This window comes from Alosa sapidissima, chromosome 21 (genome assembly GCF_018492685.1).
Source record: "Alosa sapidissima isolate fAloSap1 chromosome 21, fAloSap1.pri, whole genome shotgun sequence".
Classification (NCBI taxonomy): domain Eukaryota; kingdom Metazoa; phylum Chordata; class Actinopteri; order Clupeiformes; family Clupeidae; genus Alosa; species Alosa sapidissima.
In genome coordinates this window covers 21,341,494-21,362,406 of record NC_055977.1, presented here as the reverse complement: position 1 = coordinate 21,362,406, position 20,913 = coordinate 21,341,494, and the positions used below count along the sequence as shown (strand labels likewise).

Sequence of the window (20,913 nt, the reverse complement as noted above, 5' to 3'; positions counted from 1 at the left end):
ACGTTCATTTTTACATAGCTAGATTGTAATGAAGGATCCGATTAGTTACTTAACTTGGATATCGTGGGGTTTTTCATAATTCTTTTTATTTCATGTATACGTATGTTTATGTAATGTACTGGTCAATTGTAAGATACCGAATAACTCAGCGGATCCCATTTGAATTTCAGGTGACCCCACGAGGTCCCGACCCAAAGGTTGTGAAACGATGTTGTAGGGTATAGTGTGTAGGTCAAATTGAGTGCCTCTCACTTTAAGAACGTTAGAGTAATCAGGATTCATTCTCAGGGTTTTAGGCTAGTGGAAAAGTGCATAGGAAAAGAGTATGTGGATGCAATTCACCATGCGAGTGAGATATTTCACCACGAGCAACGGTGGAAAGCTGTGTGCAGACTATACAAATTATTACCTTTCAGTGGCACTGCCTCCCACAGCCTCCCCGTAGATATGCCCCCAGGACATTAATTGCATTTAATTAAAAAGCTAGCTGCTGAAAATTGTTTCACATACCTTTTGGTTTGAAATATCATCCCATTTCATCATAGGCTGTAGACTTATCAGTGCTGGTTGCTTGCAATTGTAGCCTAATGAACTGAAACTGAACTGAAATGTACTTCTTATAAGGCACTAGGCCTATGATGTCACATTTGTGGCTTTGTGACATCAGCAGCATACAGTAGTTACATGATGTCATTAAACAGGGTGTGTAAAGGAAAGCTGTCTAGTTCACAGAGGATGGAATTTAACATTGATTTAACACCTGAAATATACAATAGTTCAACTCGCACTTTTGGAGATGACTTCGCAGAGAGTCTGGCCTAGATCCATTGGCAAACGTTTATTTCCTGGTTGGTGGATGCTTGTCTGAAGTTTGAAATCATTGGAGTTCAATCACTAACGTTTTGTAATGACGTATGTTAACCACGGGGGACACAATGATAACGATAGGCTTGCAACTTTAACGTAATCGCTCTCAGGAATGCCCTCTGTTCGCTGGTTGGTTCGGAGACAAGTTGCCGAAGTAAACAAATTGAATGAGAGCTATTCCAGACAGTGTACTGTAGAGAAAAGAAATTAAGCGGAAGTACGCAGGCGGAGGCCAGGCTAATGATTGCTGCCCTCATTGTGAATAATTGGAAATAGGGTGGTTGACGTGAGTGTTCTGAGTGTCAAACATAACTAAGTGTCCCCCCCACATACACTCACTCACAATACAGCCTTGGATGCAAAAGCTAAATGTTTGACATTCTAAATATCAATAGTACCTGTAGTCTGAGAAAATAAATTCTGGCTTTAAGGACAACAGTAGTATGAATGTCTTTATCATTATAAGTAATTGCAATAATTTAATCTGATTGTAATATGTCAATACATTGTTGAATTTGTCTTTTAACAGATATAAAAGAGAACACAGTTCTCACACCCTTACCCTAAACAGTTACAGTTTTTCTTGATCGTTTTGATACCTGTGTCCACTGACATCACATTCTCAAAACAGTTAACACCCGTGTCTGAACAAAAGCACTCTGGACAAAATGACACATTTTGCTTGCAAAAGGCTGTTACTCTCTCAAAACACTTAAAACATGCAGCAAAATGCAAATCTTGCCTTCAAACACTACAACTTGTTGCCAATTCAAAAACACTCTTTAATCAATCATTATACACTGGACTCTTTTGATCCCGTGAGGGAAATTTGGTCTCTCTAAAGTCCCCAAACTATTGGTTTCCCCGTGCTAAACAAAAGGAAAACATCTTTTCACAGGTGGTATAGATTCCTTGCATAAGTCTGAATCTATGATACACCTGTGTGAAACTCCTTTGCACAATTCTTCAATCAGCAATCATTTATTATGCCATGAGAGATGCCATGTCTGTTCTGTGTTGCTATTTGCAAGTATGGATCTAATGCACATTTAGAGTACTGTATTGTAAGTACTGTATTGCCTATTTGGTGAAGAAAACAGTACAAAAGGTGTTTACTATAGGTCTATTTTGATGAAAAACTACAAGTTCTAGTTCAATGAAATTTGTTTTGTCTAGGTGCTTTCTGTATGTCTTACATGTCAATGACAGTTACATCTTGGGAGGAATGAATAAATTAATATAAATTAAAATAAATTACTTTTAATGCAGGTTCTCCGTAAAGTAGGCTAAGTTAAATTAAGCCTAATTCACCAACATAATAAACCTTAGGACTATCTAACGCAAAGCTATCTATTCCTATCAATGACCAACAAAATGAAGGTAAACCTTAGTGGTAAGGCATCTTTCCCCGCTGTCAGGCAACAAAATCGCTGGAGACAGACGCCTGTCTCAAAAATAGGTTGATGTTATTTATAAAACCGACTCAGACATCGTGCCAGCCGGTGTGCCAGTTTCAGTGGCAGAGAGCATTTATTATGTTAATCAACCTAGAGGCATCCACTCGTTACGGCCTCTGATAATTTGTCCCGCCTACTTGGTAGAGATGCCCAATAGGTCGTATACATTTCATATGATTTACAATGGTTTTCGTGACGTATGTAGGCTACTTGGATCACCCGAACAGAGGCCAGACAGTAAAAGAAAGAGCCTGCCTTCAAAAGCAAACCCGCAAACTAGGCCCAAGTCTTACACATTTGTTCAAAAAGTGGGATTTGAGATATTTTATCACAATAAACACTAGGCTACATTATTTTACAGTCTGAACCATTTTGGACTTTCAAAATAACGTAGGTCCCAGCTTACACTACAAATGCCGAATACGTGGCCTACGCTTAGTGTAATAACTTAATTCCAGGAAGAACGAAATCATAACCGTTTTCTTTGAACCACCAATTGATGACGAATTATCCAGAGACAAAACGGTGACCTGCTTTGTAGAGACGAGATAAGTGAAATGCACAAAAATGTGTCTCCACGAGGTGGTAGTATTACGATGTGTTCAGAAGTCAGTGCCAATGTCTTGTAGAGTAGGCCTAAGCTACACCTCATTTACCAAAAAACTAGTTGCAATTGTTGTGCACTGTAAGGCTAAATCTACAATATCATGAAAGATGAACATTTTACACATTGATTACAGTAAAGTGAAGTCTTCCAATGCTAAAAGAGTAAAGGTCCAAAATGAATGCAGGTATGTTTATTACAATATTAATGAAGTGCCTCTGGGTGTATCTTTGGGGATTTTCTAGATAAACTAGAGATGATTCTGGAGAAAAAGCCCTTGTGAGCGTTCTTCTCTGATGAAGCGATGGTGATAGTCTTGTCACTGGAGGAAACTGGTGCACCACAAGGTAAGCACTCTGCACATAGGACAGCTACAAAACACAAAAGTTATGATCACTTTATACATTTTCCCAGTCATCCTGTAGTTTTTGTAATTTTGTATGCAAAATCAGAGTTGCTATAAACAATGACCAATGTCTTACCTGGATCAACATGAGCCGATGTCGGATTCTGATCCATGTTGATGGACTGCTCCTTTCTACTACTGCCTGACTTTGATTTCTGATAAATTAGCATATGCAATAAAATGGCTTAAAAAATGGAAAAGGGGCAATTGTAAATTCTAATTATGTTTGGAGAAGCTTAAAACATCTACAATGTGAGTTATGGGAGGAGCACTACATAAATGTATGCTTTTCTACAACATATAACTCGAATCTAAACAAAACCGTAATTATAGTATCAATTAAATATATTTTACCTTGATATGAAAAAAGGCCTTGATTTTTGATAGTTTTGGTAGGAAACTAAGTGTCCGCTTCTTGGTCTTCTCTTCCTTTAGATTTGGCGAAATAGTGGTTTGCATGAATTCACGTGTTAGGGATGTGACCAGAGACTTCTCAAAACAAGGATCCTCTGACATCATCACATTCAGGAGAATGTCTTTACTGCCAAACTCATGCATGAGATCATTGTAAACGGCTCTAAATACTTTTTTAATGCACGTCACGTCATATAGACAGGCCATACTTTTCGCTATGCCCAATGCAGCATCAATTTCTGTAATTACCCTGTTAATTAGCACTCTACATATGTCTAACATATCATCAGAAAGTGACTCTTGATCATTCAACTTAGAAAGTAGTCGAATGATTAATACAGTAACCAGGCTGGTGTAATCATCTGAGGTGGAATCCACTGGGTTCAGTGAAGGATAAGGGGAACCCATTACAATATCCTTGCTTACTGAAATCTGCGTGGGATCACCTGAGCAAGGTCTGCCAAAGAGATGCTGTGGTACCGGCTGCTGGTCCGTTTGCCCCTTTAAATCCCCTGTTGTTTGCAGAGTCGGGGCTAGCATGTTCATGACATCCCTCGTCATGACTGTGGTAAGAACTTGTAATGTGCTGTGCAGTATTTGTGAAGGAGATCTCAAGGCACCTTGGGGTACTATTTCAGATAAGGAATGTAGGAAACTGGGGCAAGATGCAGAGGATGAAGCATGTTGGAAAACTCCTTCCACATCCATATTCCAAGGTGATGGAATGTTGAAGCAAGGAAGGAACAAATGCTTCACTGTCTCCTCAGCATAAACCTGCACAATCTGTCTGACAATATTTTTTGGGGGGAATTTGCCACTCTGTCCCATGCTCAAAAGTAGAGAATCAGAAGCAGACTTTGTGGCAGCCATTCCTTTTTGGTCCTTAAAGCAAAGATGGTGAATCAGGTTAGCAAGATTGTGCGAGAGTGAGCTCAGTCTCTCATCACACAGCAATCTCTCCAGCCTTTCCCCCACTGAGGTAAGATCCTGAGTGAGTGAGAGCGAACAATCCTCATTCTGCACATTCAGCTCAGCAGAGATGGTGTTTACAATGTTGACGATTGATTCATGAGACATAGGAGAGGGCTCATTTTCAGCCATGTCACCCATGTCAATATAAAGATGGTGCACAGGAGGTGCTTCAGCAGGTGTCTCACTAAGGCTGAGGACTGCACCAGGTAAGACCTCAGAGCTCAGTGTTGATAGTTTGCTTTTGGAAGCAGTGGATGAGGAGGAATTAGCCCTTTGTGGTTCTTTCATTAACTGGACATCCTCCTCTCCAATGTTGTCTATCATTGCATTGACTATACCTCTTATCATTTGGTGGTCCTCATCTAAATCAACAGACTGTGCAAGTTCCTCCAGAATAAAACCAAACGCCTTGTTAATAGCTTCTTTGTCTTCATCCTCAGATTTGGGTTGTGTGTGGCGGTACTTGGAAAATATTTTTTTCAGTTTTCTCTTGAAGCTTTGGAATGTTTTGCAAGTGTTGGACCAAATTGTCTCAATAGCATCTTCAGATGTTTGAGAGATGCTATGTGAAGGTTGTATATCCATATCAGTGCAGTCTTTCATATCATATGAGCTTTCTGGAGTTTCTGAGGCTGTGGCTTCCAAAAGTTTCTGCACCACATCACTCACTTGTTTGACTAAATCAGAAGCAGCATTCTGTGCCTCCAGGGAAGAAATGTGTGGGTCTGCCTGTGAATCTAGAGAGTATGTTAAAGTCCTGACAGCGAGCAATAAAACATCACTCACAAGCTTTTCAGCTTTACTTTGAAACTCATCCTCTGAGAGTTTCTGGCTAAGCTTTGTAGGTGATGGGACTGTTTCGTCAGTGTAATCCTCATCGCCAAGTTTTTGAACAGGTGACTCAGCAAAATAAGCTTCAAGTTGCAGAATTATATTTTGGTCTTCAGTTGAGACAGCAGGTGATATATCACACTCTGCATTTTCACCCATCATCTCATCTTTATATAATGTGAAAACCTTGATCAGAATATCTTTGGTGGTGTCCTTGGGATCGACCAGTGGGTGGATGTTGTGCTCCTCCGAAGGGGGATGCTCAACCTCACTGATGGAACTTTGCCCGTCTGTAGGTTCCTTCACTAGTTGTTCATATGAGCGGATTCCCTTAAAGGATATTTGACCAAAAAACTCTTCCATCTTGTTCAGCAAATGTTGATGCAGTTTTGAAACTGTAGAGAAGAAATTCCCCTTATGTGGCTTGTCCTTCATAGAATGCAGAGACTCAACACAACTCTGCAGGTCAGTCACGAACTGATCTGCCATTATTGACGCAGCAGAATCTACATCTACATTAGGTCTGTCTTGCTCAAATGCTTCAGTGTCAGAAGCCTCTCTTTCCACCGGAAGGAAAAAGAAGGAGCTCACTTGAACCCTTTCTGGCAAATAATGTTGATTCAGTGTGCCACTAGCATTATGGCTTCTTACTGTTTTAAGTACGGCTTCGCTTACAGCCCTAAGAGCATTTGTTTGAAACCTTTCGCTAGACATTTTTTGAAGACATGCCAGGGAAGAAGACTTTCTGGATGTTGAATCAGAGGTCCTTGTGACATTCTCAAACGAGTTCTTGTTGGATTGGTCACTGCTGCTCTCTAAGGTCATTGAAGAGGTTGAAGAGATCAGATCATCCAGTTGGAAAATGACATTTTCCACAAACGTGTCAGCCGATGTGCTTAAGGATAAAGATGGTTCCTCTGACTCCTTAGACCAGAAAGGGGTAAGGATCCCTTTCAAGGCTTCTTTCGTGCATTCATCAATCTGAGTCTGGTTCAAATTAAATTCACCTAAAGCCACCCACCCACTATGTGTGCCATCACTATGTGTCTTTCTGAGAAATGGCCTGGTATGGGGCTGAAGCTGCTCGCTGCAAGTACTGGTTGGTTGAACACCAGAGTACTGAGGGTTCTGAGCAGAAAAAGCATCCGTCACCTGCAGGGCCTCTATTTTTTCGATATCAGGGATTGACATGCTTTTGTGCCACAGAATCAGTGGGTTCTTGAAAAACACCCCGATCTTTCGTTGGACTTTGTTGTAAAGCCCTTTGGCCGCTTCAACAGTCTGATTTTTAAAAGTAATTGGTACCACAGAGGACTCACCGAATTGGGTGTCACTTGCTGTTTCCTCATTTGTAAGTGATTCTCTTGCACATTCAGTGGATTCTATTATAGATGTAATCTCCTCCACAAATGCATCGACGATCATAGAACCAACAGAGTGAACTGGATGAGGAGAACAGCTAGAGAAAAGATCCTTGTCTTCCATAATGATGTTACTCTTAAGAACAGACCCAGATGGAAAACAAGGTCCAGCTGAAGACGTGGAATGCACTACTTTGACCTTTTCAGTGAGAACATCACTGATAGCCTTCTTTGCCTTTGTGCGGAATTGGTCACTTGAGAGCCTGTCCAATGCAATGCTTGAACCTTGACCTGAATTCTGGCCAAGCTTTTCTTTCTCAGAAACGTTGAGCTCACCAAGGTCATTGGTACCAAGAGTACCAAGAGCAAGGATATCCTTAGAAGAAACACTTTGGCAAGCCAGCATTTTAACAGCCCTCTTCATAGTTGCAAGTAGTTTTTTAGTAGGATGGGTTTTGTCATTTCCATCCAAACATGTTTCCATTTCCTGTATGATGGTAGTCATTGCCTCTGCAGTAGTTGAAACCAAAATGGAATTGTTTTCAATGTCTTCGACAAGGGAAGAAGTCTGTTTTTTTGAGGGCTTGTGTTGTTGAGCCATATATGTTTTCAACTTCAAAGAAATATTTTTCATTAGTTCAATACTCTTGATCTTTTGAAGTGAAAGTGCAAATCTTGATGAGCTTTGCAAGTCTGGGCTGGTCTCGTTAAAGGTTGAGTCTATAGCTTGTGTGACTTCTGTCACAATGGCGTCAATCCATTCTTCAGAATCTGGAGTTAAACCAGCTTCAGTCAATTTGGTAAGACTCCTCTGGACATTGCGCAGGATATGGTCCTTTGTGATTCCATGCTGGGGTAATGAAGTAGTTTGCAGGGAGGTGCTGGACCTTCAGAAAATTACAATAGTTGGGAGTTAGCCCATAACATTCTCTACAAGCTCAAAGGTTTTATTTACATATCCCATTACACAGTCCAGATGCACAAGCAAGCACATACATTACATTCACAAACGTACAGCCATCACCTCTGTCAATCTGCCAGGCCATTGGCATTGGCACAACATACCTCTTTCCAGAAGAACTGCGTGAGCTCATGAGTGGCTCATCACAGGATCTTAGAGATGACCTGCTACCTGCTTTAGAGATGACCTTGGTAAGGACCCCCTTTTTAAGTTTGATGACATCCAGATCATCTTCAATGTAGATTATTGATGGGTTTTTTGGCCTAGTGCCGATGACGTTTACATAGCCATGGCTCTCATCTGGTGCCATCAAAAACTCTGGGTCCTCTCCTAGCCTTCTGGCAAGGCTTGGCATGATGACTTTAAGTGCACTCAAAGTAACATGTTTAGCTACGATCAAGCACACTTCAAGAAAATGTGCCTTTGTCACCTGTTTTGAATGGGGAGAAACCATTTGATTTTGTCTCAACACTGCAACACAACATTTCTGATCAGGAAAAAATCACTCAGCAATTAAGACCAATTGTACTTACAGGGTTGATCATAGCATCAGAAAATGAATCCCATTCCCTTCAGAACAAAACATTGAAATTGATTACTAACAGTTACTGTGGCTTTAAAGCACCTGTTAGAGCAAGATCCTGGGACTGATATAAAATCTATATATGTACTACACTGTGAGTCACTTAGATAAAAGCACATTTGTGAAATAAATTAAATAATGATACTCTACTGACATGGCTATCTAAAATGGTACAGTATATGCCAAAGGGAAATTCATTGTGGACACAAGAGAGCTACTTACTCTTTACTGAGATCCATAATGTAGTCACGCAATGGCAACATCTCCATCTGGATCCTGGAAGTGGACAGCTGATGGACTCCCATGTGAGCCTCTGCTGATATGGGCTCTGTGGAGCCTGGCTGAACTGCAGATGGAGAAGCTGAATAACATGACAAAAGATTAACAAATGTTGTTAGCCACTGCTACTGGAAGAAACTGGAATCCATGCATTTCCACTGAATTATTTTTGGAATCTGATCCCTTATCATACCTGTTCATTCTTACTCGTTGCTCGACTTATCGTGACTAAATTCAAGATGGCTGCAAACGCTAAACTTCGTGAAGATACTGTCTGTATAAATCGTCTTGTAAGTAAACTACCAGTGCTTTTTCAAAGTTCTCAATGTCTCGTTTTAAATGTCAGGGCCCTAGGAAGTCTACCAATGAAGTGTGGAGATACATTGAGCCTCGTAAATGGGTGTAAAACAGTGATTGATTTGCATGGCTAGCCCGATGCCGAAGCACCACTACTGAAAAAGTTGTTGGTAGCATCGGCTAACTAGCGCCAGATTTTGGAGTGCAGGGGACAAGTCGAGATGGGCTATGAGACATACGTTCACACTCGGTATCATGTTTCAATACACTTTAGGTCAATATCACACCGGAATTCTCCTTTAAATTAACTGAACTGATATGGATTTTGGTTTGGTTACTAAATAGCCTAGTATCAATTGCATTTAATTAAAAAGCTAGTTGCCGTAAGTTGTTCTACATACCTTGTCGTTTGAAATATCATCCCATTTTATCATAGGCTGTGGGTTAATCAGCTCTGGTTGCTTGCATTGTGGACTAATGAACTGAAGCTGAACTGAAATGGACTTCTTCTATAAGGCATTGTATGATGACATATTTGTGGCTTAGTGACATCAACATACAGCTTACGTGCATGATGTCATAGAGTCCCGAAGCCATGACGTAGCGTTGCCAAGGCAGCAATTTCACTGGATCTAAACAAATCAATCTAACCATTGAAATCGCCATAGCGGTGGCTTTCTTAAAAAATTGGAAGACTACGCTAGACCATCAGATCAAATTGCTGAACAAACAGCGTACCAAAATGGTAAGTATATTTTGCCCCACAATATGTTCTCACTTTTGTTTAACCTGCTATAAATTACAGCATATTGTAACAGGAGTGAAAGGGCATTCTTGTAACCCAGGTAAACTAGGAAGTAGCGTTGCTGCGGTCGAGGGATCGAGAAATAGGCAAGTCAGCATCTGCAGTCATGAATAACTTGCCAGTCAACATTTCTTTTGCAATTAATAGAATCTGTAGCATGCAAATCAAACCAGCTATTAGCCTAACTGAAATAAAACCATGATGTCCTATGTGATGGGCTATCTATCTATCTTTTAATTACAAAAGCCAAGGGAACTTTATCAGGATGCATATCCTGAGTCCATTCAATAACTGGCCTTTAAAAATAAAAATCTGCCTGCCTCTATGGGATTTTAACATAGGGGGTTCCTTACTTATGCCCCCCTGTATTTTAAGGAATAACATTTATTAATTTACGATACCTGGTTCATTCACAAAGAATATTGGTGTGTTTAAAGGTTGGATTTTTTCCTCATTTTTTAATTGAGGCATTAAGATCAATTTCCAACAGATGATTTATTGTATTCCTCTGGTTGTCTTAACTTATGCAGTTGATGGTTTTATAAAGACACCCATACACCAATAAATAGTTCATGTAGACTGTCACACAATGGTAAGTGGAGCATTGGCCACAGCGTTCTTTGCGTAGGGATGTGTAGCCTACACAAGGATGTGTAACCTTGTGTAACTTTGTGTAACTTGGGAATTACAACAGAAAGGAACACGTTTCAGCTAATCAAAATCAATGACTGGAACTGTCAGTTTCAGAGCTATTATTACCACACTGATAATGATTTTGCTTTTTATTTGCAGCCTACGTTATGCACTGTGGAACGCTCTGCGGATGGACAGCTGTGGAATCCGCAAAGGTCAAGAAGGCTTTTGTTACGAGGGCTGGAGGTTCCAAAACATCCATGAAGCTTGGGTAATTTTCTCTTATTTTAAATTATTTCCAATTGTGGTGAGCATTATTGGTGGGCTTTTTATAAAGGGTAGGCCTCTATTGCACTAAAATTATTCAACCTTTATACAGTTAACATCAAACTGTGTAGCTACGAAAGCTACAAAATCACATTGTCATAGAAATGATAGAGGCGAAATTTCCACTAGGTTTTATGAAGATATTTTACAGATGGGCTGAAGATACATCAAAAGTAAAAAAAATGACATGGCCAAAATGATTAATTCACCAACAATATTTGTTGTATGGTGTATACCAGCGATCACCAAATGGCGGACCGCGATCCGAGTCCGGACCGTGACGTGATCCCAGACCATATAGCCTAATTTAGATTTTCACGTAAGATTTCAAAGCTGCGCTAAATGTTTCGTTGTTTAGGATAACAGCATTTACTTCAGGAGCGTCAGGAACCATAATTTCGCTTGCTGCTACTCAGCCAGTGAAATCTGTGAATTCTGATAAAGTCGAGTCAGTGAGTAAAGTAGCCTACTATGGGGAAGAGACTGATAGCCTGAAACGAGCGAGGAGAGGAGAAACAATCAGATGGATATCTAAGTTAACGATAAGTAAGTTATTTTCAAATCATCGATTGCTCAAAGAGGAGTAAGCTAGACAGCGAGAATAGAGCTTTATATAACGATACGGGGGCAATACCACGCAAAACTGTTACGTCTGTAACGCCAACTAGGCTAAATATGGATGTGACAGTTTTGCGCAGAATTGCCCTGGTCTGGACCTCTTCTATTCTGAGACAGGCGATTTTTCAAAGCGCCAATTTGAAGCACCTCTACTAGACAAAGCATATTGAGCAAGCATAGGGTAGGCTAGGCCCATTCAATAGTGAACTGAGACCACAGAATATTTTACGATTTAAGAAGGCAATATGATTGATCCACCACAATCTAGCTAAGCCGACATGCATTCACTGCCCAACAGAGTGATGTTCCTGGGTTTCCAGGATTTCGGGTCAACATAAAAAAAACTAAAAAAATTAAATTAAACTTGCTGATTAATGGGTTCAAGGAACCAGCCTTGTCTCAGCTCAAATTTTATTTTAAGTTCACGTTAAGATCTTTAAAATAGCCAAGGCTACTCAGTTTTTCTCCCCAATCACTCTTATCTTGCCTTATTTCTCCTCATTTCGAATGTTGCCTTTTAGGCTACTTATTTTATTTCGCATTAAACATTAGGCCTAGGCCTACAATCTTCTTGAATTTCCCCTTGGGGATCAATAAAGTATCTATCTATCTATCTATCTATCTATCTATCTACAACTAGGCTCCATCCATCCATCCTAATATTATATATACACAGTGGCGATTCTAGACATTTTTAACAAGGGTGGCACTAGTGAGGCACTGATTCAAGGGTGGCATGAGGCAAAACATCCAGATAAACAGAAACAGGCTCAAGATGTGAAATTAGCACAAATACATTAGGGAAACCAGATGCAAACACCATACTCATAAATTGAAGGACAAAAACGCACGAATACCTTACTTTCACATAAAATGTCTTTGTATTTGTATCATGTAATTTCATCTTCCTGAATCTCAATATTATGATCACAACAAGTCTGGGCAAATTATTAATTACATTTTCACGTGGGGTAATTTGTAGCAGGGCAACCATAACCGGTTCCATGTCTTCCGATTAGATGATTAATCATCAGTTTCTTGAGAACTTTAAAGTTCTCAAGAAACTTGAGGTTGGTATGAAGGAGTGTATTGTGGATGTGTGCAAACATTGTGCACGTTGCACATGGTGCAACTTCTTGCAGGTCTTTGTATTTGAATACAATTTAATACAAACATATTAAAGTTAATTATCTAAGTTGTCTGTCATTGGGCTATGCTGTTCTAAAACAAATTCCATCATGGGGACATTAAAATATAATCAATTTTATTATATTACTGTAAATGAAGATATACAAAATATACTCATCCAAGACATTTCCCCCACTCATATCCCTCCACCCCTCTGGCTCCGCCCCTGTGTATATATTATACATACATACATATACATAGCCTAAACATTATGATGCTCCGGACCTTTGCTTGAGGAAATTTTCCGTAACGACCTCGCTGAAGATTAATTGAATACCCCTGGTGTATACTGTATTTTGTTTTTGTTCTTGACAATTGTCAGTGTCTCTTGAGTGATCAGAGCTAAATGTTTTGGGCTAATTTAGATGTAATATTGAGTCATTGTCTTTGATTTACCGGATTGACCCTAAAGCACTCCTTGTTTACAAATCACTTAAAGGACAAATCCGGTATGAATTGATCCATAGCTCTTGTTGGAAATCACTGTGTGCTGTTCATAGGAAAAAGAAAATGTGGCACAGCCAATTCTGAGTTATGGACAGGGAAGTATAGCCCAGAGCCGTATAGAAGTACTTTTGGTATTCCTGACATAATGCAGGGTAGCCGCGGGGTCTTAAAAGTCTTTAAACGGTCTTAAATGTCATGTTCCTTAATTAAGGTCTGAAAAAGTCTTAAATTCCGTTGCCAAAGTCTTAATTTTTTAAACGAAGGTCTTCAATTTTAATTATACTAGCCTGCAAGCAAGGTGAAATGGGGGAAAAAACTAGCCTGGCGTGCCATCCTATATCATTGAAATGTATAGTCTGGAATCGAGCCATTCACCTCGCTTAATCCAAGGGGCGGGCAGAGAATTGTCTTTCAAACTGCCTAGGCATGCAATAGGCCAGCGCTACGACCATATCCGTATCCGGTCGGCAAAACGGCAAATACATCCTTCTTCGAAAGGAATGACTTAAGTGCATTGTGAAAAGCACAAGTCCAACTCCTCCAAAGTTGACGCCAACGCCGATTCAAACAACCGCTCTTCGTTTGCCATAGCCACCTTCCTTGTTGTTCACTGTCGCAGGACTGTCGCCATCCTGTTAAGCCCGCCTTAAGACTCTCTAACAAAATAGAGCGCTGTGATTGGATGACGTCCACGGCGTCAGCCAATAGAAATCCCTATGGTTTGATACTAGACGTACAGGCTGAGCAAATTAATTTGCCGCTGCTAGGGTGTGTCTAGATTTCTAGGCTAGGAAAAAACAACAACAATGTGAAAATTCAACAGGGGGTTGATTAACGTCAGAGATCGTCTAATTTAGTGTTGCATGGTGCACCGATACTACAAAAGTGTCGCAATAGCTATTAGCAGTTGTCACAATACCTAACACAATACCCTTCAATGAGACTGAGTGACATGTTCCAGCAATACTCATCACTTAAACCTCACTGATCACAGGAGAAATGTTCCTGTTGAAACCCACTATCAGAACTAAACAAGGCAACGCTGCATTTAGTTGTTATGCGTTCTGACTATGGAGCCAGCTCCCAGATGACAAAAAAAATTGCCCAAATTACTTTTTTGACATCAGGACTCTGAACTAAACTATTTTCAGATGCCCATTTTTTTTTACACTGAATAGGCTTAGTCCAACCAAAACAAGGTTTTGCCTAGTGGTAAGCTGGATAGGGGTTAATCCTAGCCTGACAATACAGTTTACTCACTAGATGAGGTGAGGGAATTCAACAAACTTGTTTAAGCTTGACAAATATATCAATACAATCTGTTTTTCAATTTGGCAACATATAGCAAATGTGAGTGGTAGCTATCACATCCCCCATTCTGTGTTTTAAGTGATTAATAAGGTGTGTCTGATCTTTGTGCTGTATCAAAATTCCCACAGTTATGAAAGCAGACAGTCAAACAAATGTCTTACTTTGTATTTTTGAGTGGCTCACAAACTAACAATGTTCTATTTTCTGCTCTTCTCTCCCTCCTCCCTTTGGTTGGTTCCACCACCAGGATAAAAGACGCAGATTGACCAGCCCACGCTTTCATCCACCATTGTACACAGTATGGCACGCTTTGGCACAAGTTCAGTTTGTTTATGTTATTGTTTATTAGTTCATTTCTCCATGTTGTATGATTTATAGATAGACTTAAATTGTCATTGTGCAGTTGGTCCGTACAATGCAATTTGCTTGTGCAGCTTTTAAAAATAATACTCACATACACACTCACACACACAAAAAAATAAAAAATAAGAATACACATTATAAAAAGAACATATCAAGGCATTAACATGCTTCCATTGCTTGAAGTCCATTTTAAATTGCAACTGTGCAAGCTCCCATTGCTTAAAGTCCATTTTTAAAGTACAACTGTTTTGCTTTGTTTTATAAAATAAAAGTTTGAAATGCTATGGAGTGCCCTATTTTTTGACCCTCAAACTGATATCTCAATTGTAACTCCTACTTCTCAACAGTTTCTCATTGCAATGTCTCCTCATTTGCTCTATTATTTCTCCTAAGGAGAAACAAGTTGTAAATGAGACTACACTCAAACATATAAGAGATCTCCCGTATTTCTCCTGCTTCTCAAACTAATATCTCTTATGTAACTCCATCTGCTCTATTATTTCTCCTAAGGAGAAACAAGTTGTAAGTGAGACTACACTCAAACATATAAGAGATCTCCTGTATTTCTCCTGATTCTCAAACTAATATCTCTTATGTGACTCCTACTTGTCTTATTGCTATGTGTCTCATCTTTTGCTTGTTTTATTTCTCCTAAGGCAAAATTAGGAGAAATAATTGTGACACAAGTAATACTTAAATGATCCTTAAAAGAGAATCACCATTTTGCCTCCTTAGCAACAGAAGGGATACAAATGAGAAGCAAAAGTTTCCTCTGGGAGTGTGTTCAGCGTTTGAATGTACGTGTGTTCAGTTGGTTTTAACAAACTGCAGCAAGAAATGCAGCCGTCTGCTATGTGGCAATATCAATTTACTTTAAATAAATAAAGTGTAGGCCTTATCCAATAAACTGTCATAGCCTACTCATAACCAAGAGGCATTATTTAGATAGTGTGTTTTAGAACTAAACAGGCCGTTGTTAGAAATAAGTAGTTCATGAACATCCATTCTTGCCGTTTGTCTACGATAGAGTAGAGGTAGTGATGAGGATGATAAATCTGTCGACGTGGGTTCAATCCCCGTGAGTCACTATACAAGGAATTTTTATTAGGCTTATGCAATAACAAAAAATATTTGAAATTTGACTTCAAAACTTTAAAAAGTTCTTTAGCAACAATGATTGCTGAGTAACTAAGACACGTAACACAGGTTTGTTAAATTACAGCAGTAGGCTACAGAGAATACAGCAGTGTTGCTCCTTATCAGCGCAGCAGCAAACTTTCGAATCCAGCAAAACCCTTCGGTGACGTTCGAATCGAGTCCCATCACTAAAAGATGACAGAATGGAGTATTTGACCCTGTCTTGCAGCCAGAGACCGTTTACAATTTCTCCTCCTGATCTCTCTAACTCGAAGTGGTAGGCCCTAAATAGCCTAACTTGTGGAGGGGTCGGTGATCAGAGGGATGGTTTGTGTCAATCTGTAGGCTATGCTATAGCATTACAGTCTGTCTTTGTTCAGATTCAACCAATTTTTGGTGGTAGGCCTAATTTTAAAGTCTGAAGACGTGTTTCCAGTTACGGCCATGAATCGAACTCTCCTTATTCAGCAATAACTCAAACTGAGAATGCCTCCAGATCTTAAATGAAAGCTTAGGTCATCAAGAACAAACTCTGAAAGTTTCATGCTTCTTTCATAAAAAGCAAGATCGTTGAGCTTAACAGCCCCACTACAAAGCGGTAAAAATTGGTTTTCCATTCTATGTCTGCTATGCAGTCAGTGATTGAGCAGGAATTCGTCACGTAGGGAATTTGAAAGACAACTAATTATCCGGCCCCTCGGACTGAGCACTGCGAATGGTGAGTCCCTAACAAAACACACCAGAGAGGTAGCTCACTCCTCCCTTCAGTATTCCCTGAGAAACTACATAGCGTTCCAGGCTGTTTTGTTTGTGGGATTTTCTTGATTTTTATTTTGACTTACATTTTACATGATTTTCATATTGACTTACATTTACCTTTAATGTCATTACATTGTAGGGCAGGGGTTCCCAACCTTAAACATTGGCGACCCCAATCATTCATTCATTTATGAGAGAGCGCATCTCCTCTCTGCGGTAACATTCAGTTGAGAGCGGTATTTTGCCCAAATGTCCTAGTAAACTTTTTTTTTTTTTTAAGGCCTAAAATCTTTTTTGGCCCACCACCACCCCCCCTCTTCGGAGGACAACTTTTACAATTCAAATACAATTGTTCTACCTCAACCATTTATGTGACCCTGGAATCGTATCATATAGCACCATGTGAATTGAAACATAAAACACATGAAACGCAATAAGGTAACGTAGACAAGTGAGACAGATAGACAGACAGATAGACAGACAAACAGACAGACAGACATACACGCATACAGACAGTGGGACAGGACGATGACAGAGCTGACAGGATGGGACTCAGTTCTTTGTAATTGAATAGAAAGGTCTGTGAGTGGTCATGATCGGGTCATGGTAAAGGGCTTTGGTAACATGCTATGTTTGGGTGTTGCTAGTGTGTCTATATGTAAAGTGGTGAATGTAGGGGGGAAAGGAGGAAATAAGGTTAAATAAAATAAATAAATTTAGTTTAATTAATCAATTGATTAATTAATCAACCAATCAATTCAATCAAGCAAATAAACAGGTAGATAAAGACAGAGAAGGGGGCAAGGAAAGGGGGGGGGGGGGCTTGGGGTTATGGTTTTGTTGAATTTGAAAATGATAGAGAGGGAGACCAGGTGTTTTCAATGTCCTAGTAAACTAATTTGTTTGTTTGTTTGACTAACTCGCGCCTGGTTGTTTTGCTACTTTATTTGGGATGTTGATCAAGCATATTACCCATGATGATCTCAAAAATAAAATGATTTCTTTTTTTACATAGCTAGATTGTAACGAAGGATCCGATTAGTTTTTCATATTTCTTTTAATTTAATGTATATGTTTATGTAATGTACTGGTCAGTTAACATTCAGTTGAGAGCGGTATTTTGCCCTAATGTCCTAGCAAACTAATTTGTTTGTATGACTAACTCGCCTGGTTGTTTTGCTACTTTGTTTGGAACGTTGATCAAGCATTATTACCCATGATGATCTCATGCGGGATGCCTACGTTCATTTTTACATAGCTAGATTGTAATGAAGGATCCGATTAGTTACTTAACTTGGATATCGTGGGGTTTTTCATAATTCTTTTTATTTCATGTATACGTATGTTTATGTAATGTACTGGTCAATTGTAAGATACCGAATAACTCAGCGGATCCCATTTGAATTTCAGGTGACCCCACGAGGTCCCGACCCAAAGGTTGTGAAACGATGTTGTAGGGTATAGTGTGTAGGTCAAATTGAGTGCCTCTCACTTTAAGAACGTTAGAGTAATCAGGATTCATTCTCAGGGTTTTAGGCTAGTGGAAAAGTGCATAGGAAAAGAGTATGTGGATGCAATTCACCATGCGAGTGAGATATTTCACCACGAGCAACGGTGGAAAGCTGTGTGCAGACTATACAAATTATTACCTTTCAGTGGCACTGCCTCCCACAGCCTCCCCGTAGATATGCCCCCAGGACATTAATTGCATTTAATTAAAAAGCTAGCTGCTGAAAATTGTTTCACATACCTTTTGGTTTGAAATATCATCCCATTTCATCATAGGCTGTAGACTTATCAGTGCTGGTTGCTTGCAATTGTAGCCTAATGAACTGAAACTGAACTGAAATGTACTTCTTATAAGGCACTAGGCCTATGATGTCACATTTGTGGCTTTGTGACATCAGCAGCATACAGTAGTTACATGATGTCATTAAACAGGGTGTGTAAAGGAAAGCTGTCTAGTTCACAGAGGATGGAATTTAACATTGATTTAACACCTGAAATATACAATAGTTCAACTCGCACTTTTGGAGATGACTTCGCAGAGAGTCTGGCCTAGATCCATTGGCAAACGTTTATTTCCTGGTTGGTGGATGCTTGTCTGAAGTTTGAAATCATTGGAGTTCAATCACTAACGTTTTGTAATGACGTATGTTAACCACGGGGGACACAATGATAACGATAGGCTTGCAACTTTAACGTAATCGCTCTCAGGAATGCCCTCTGTTCGCTGGTTGGTTCGGAGACAAGTTGCCGAAGTAAACAAATTGAATGAGAGCTATTCCAGACAGTGTACTGTAGAGAAAAGAAATTAAGCGGAAGTACGCAGGCGGAGGCCAGGCTAATGATTGCTGCCCTCATTGTGAATAATTGGAAATAGGGTGGTTGACGTGAGTGTTCTGAGTGTCAAACATAACTAAGTGTCCCCCCCACATACACTCACTCACAATACAGCCTTGGATGCAAAAGCTAAATGTTTGACATTCTAAATATCAATAGTACCTGTAGTCTGAGAAAATAAATTCTGGCTTTAAGGACAACAGTAGTATGAATGTCTTTATCATTATAAGTAATTGCAATAATTTAATCTGATTGTAATATGTCAATACATTGTTGAATTTGTCTTTTAACAGATATAAAAGAGAACACAGTTCTCACACCCTTACCCTAAACAGTTACAGTTTTTCTTGATCGTTTTGATACCTGTGTCCACTGACATCACATTCTCAAAACAGTTAACACCCGTGTCTGAACAAAAGCACTCTGGACAAAATGACACATTTTGCTTGCAAAAGGCTGTTACTCTCTCAAAACACTTAAAACATGCAGCAAAATGCAAATCTTGCCTTCAAACACTACAACTTGTTGCCAATTCAAAAACACTCTTTAATCAATCATTATACACTGGACTCTTTTGATCCCGTGAGGGAAATTTGGTCTCTCTAAAGTCCCCAAACTATTGGTTTCCCCGTGCTAAACAAAAGGAAAACATCTTTTCACAGGTGGTATAGATTCCTTGCATAAGTCTGAATCTATGATACACCTGTGTGAAACTCCTTTGCACAATTCTTCAATCAGCAATCATTTATTATGCCATGAGAGATGCCATGTCTGTTCTGTGTTGCTATTTGCAAGTATGGATCTAATGCACATTTAGAGTACTGTATTGTAAGTACTGTATTGCCTATTTGGTGAAGAAAACAGTACAAAAGGTGTTTACTATAGGTCTATTTTGATGAAAAACTACAAGTTCTAGTTCAATGAAATTTGTTTTGTCTAGGTGCTTTCTGTATGTCTTACATGTCAATGACAGTTACATCTTGGGAGGAATGAATAAATTAATATAAATTAAAATAAATTACTTTTAATGCAGGTTCTCCGTAAAGTAGGCTAAGTTAAATTAAGCCTAATTCACCAACATAATAAACCTTAGGACTATCTAACGCAAAGCTATCTATTCCTATCAATGACCAACAAAATGAAGGTAAACCTTAGTGGTAAGGCATCTTTCCCCGCTGTCAGGCAACAAAATCGCTGGAGACAGACGCCTGTCTCAAAAATAGGTTGATGTTATTTATAAAACCGACTCAGACATCGTGCCAGCCGGTGTGCCAGTTTCAGTGGCAGAGAGCATTTATTATGTTAATCAACCTAGAGGCATCCACTCGTTACGGCCTCTGATAATTTGTCCCGCCTACTTGGTAGAGATGCCCAATAGGTCGTATACATTTCATATGATTTACAATGGTTTTCGTGACGTATGTAGGCTACTTGGATCACCCGAACAGAGGCCAGACAGTAAAAGAAAGAGCCTGCCTTCAAAAGCAAACCCGCAAACTAGGCCCAAGTCTTACACATTTGTTCAAAAAGTGGGATTTGAGATATTTTATCACAATAAACACTAGGCTACATTATTTTACAGTCTGAACCATTTTGGACTTTCAAAATAACGTAGGTCCCAGCTTACACTACAAATGCCGAATACGTGGCCTACGCTTAGTGTAATAACTTAATTCCAGGAAGAACGAAATCATAACCGTTTTCTTTGAACCACCAATTGATGACGAATTATCCAGAGACAAAACGGTGACCTGCTTTGTAGAGACGAGATAAGTGAAATGCACAAAAATGTGTCTCCACGAGGTGGTAGTATTACGATGTGTTCAGAAGTCAGTGCCAATGTCTTGTAGAGTAGGCCTAAGCTACACCTCATTTACCAAAAAACTAGTTGCAATTGTTGTGCACTGTAAGGCTAAATCTACAATATCATGAAAGATGAACATTTTACAC

General features: G+C 39.5%; 1 protein-coding gene and 1 long non-coding RNA gene across 3 annotated transcripts in view; one reads left to right on the top strand and one right to left on the bottom strand.

Annotated features, from left to right (window-relative positions):
* LOC121696279 overlaps positions 1-20,913 on the top strand; it is a 35,790-nt gene that overhangs the window by 14,673 nt on the left and 204 nt on the right. The window contains exon 2 of the long non-coding RNA XR_006026275.1: positions 3,174-3,275. This is a non-coding gene — a long non-coding RNA (uncharacterized LOC121696279). The remainder of the gene's footprint in view (positions 1-3,173; positions 3,276-20,913) is intronic.
* On the bottom strand, positions 3,107-18,469 carry LOC121696276. 2 transcript variants are annotated; one of them, XM_042077667.1, is made up of 7 exons: positions 18,371-18,469; positions 8,679-8,817; positions 8,407-8,443; positions 7,978-8,303; positions 3,689-7,799; positions 3,411-3,489; positions 3,107-3,299 (listed from the first exon to the last, which is right to left on the bottom strand). In XM_042077667.1, the coding sequence occupies exons 2-7, from the start codon at positions 8,759-8,761 to the stop codon at positions 3,133-3,135; spliced, it is 4,803 nt and encodes a 1,600-aa protein (XP_041933601.1). In that variant the 5' UTR covers positions 8,762-8,817; positions 18,371-18,469; the 3' UTR covers positions 3,107-3,132. The 2 variants fall into 2 exon arrangements, with proteins under 2 accessions (XP_041933601.1, XP_041933602.1); XM_042077668.1 differs by lacking the exon at positions 18,371-18,469 and adding an exon at positions 9,434-9,562.

Coding starts and splice junctions, on each gene's coding strand:
- LOC121696276 (XM_042077667.1), bottom strand. CDS start 8,761: ATGGGAGTCCATCAGCTGTCCACTTCCAGGATCCAGATGGAGATGTTG. Junction 7,800..7,977: donor CGCAGTTCTTCTGGAAAGAG/GTATGTTGTGCC, acceptor AATTTTCTGAAG/GTCCAGCACCTCCCTGCAAA. Junction 3,300..3,410: donor ATCGGCTCATGTTGATCCAG/GTAAGACATTGG, acceptor TGTGTTTTGTAG/CTGTCCTATGTGCAGAGTGC.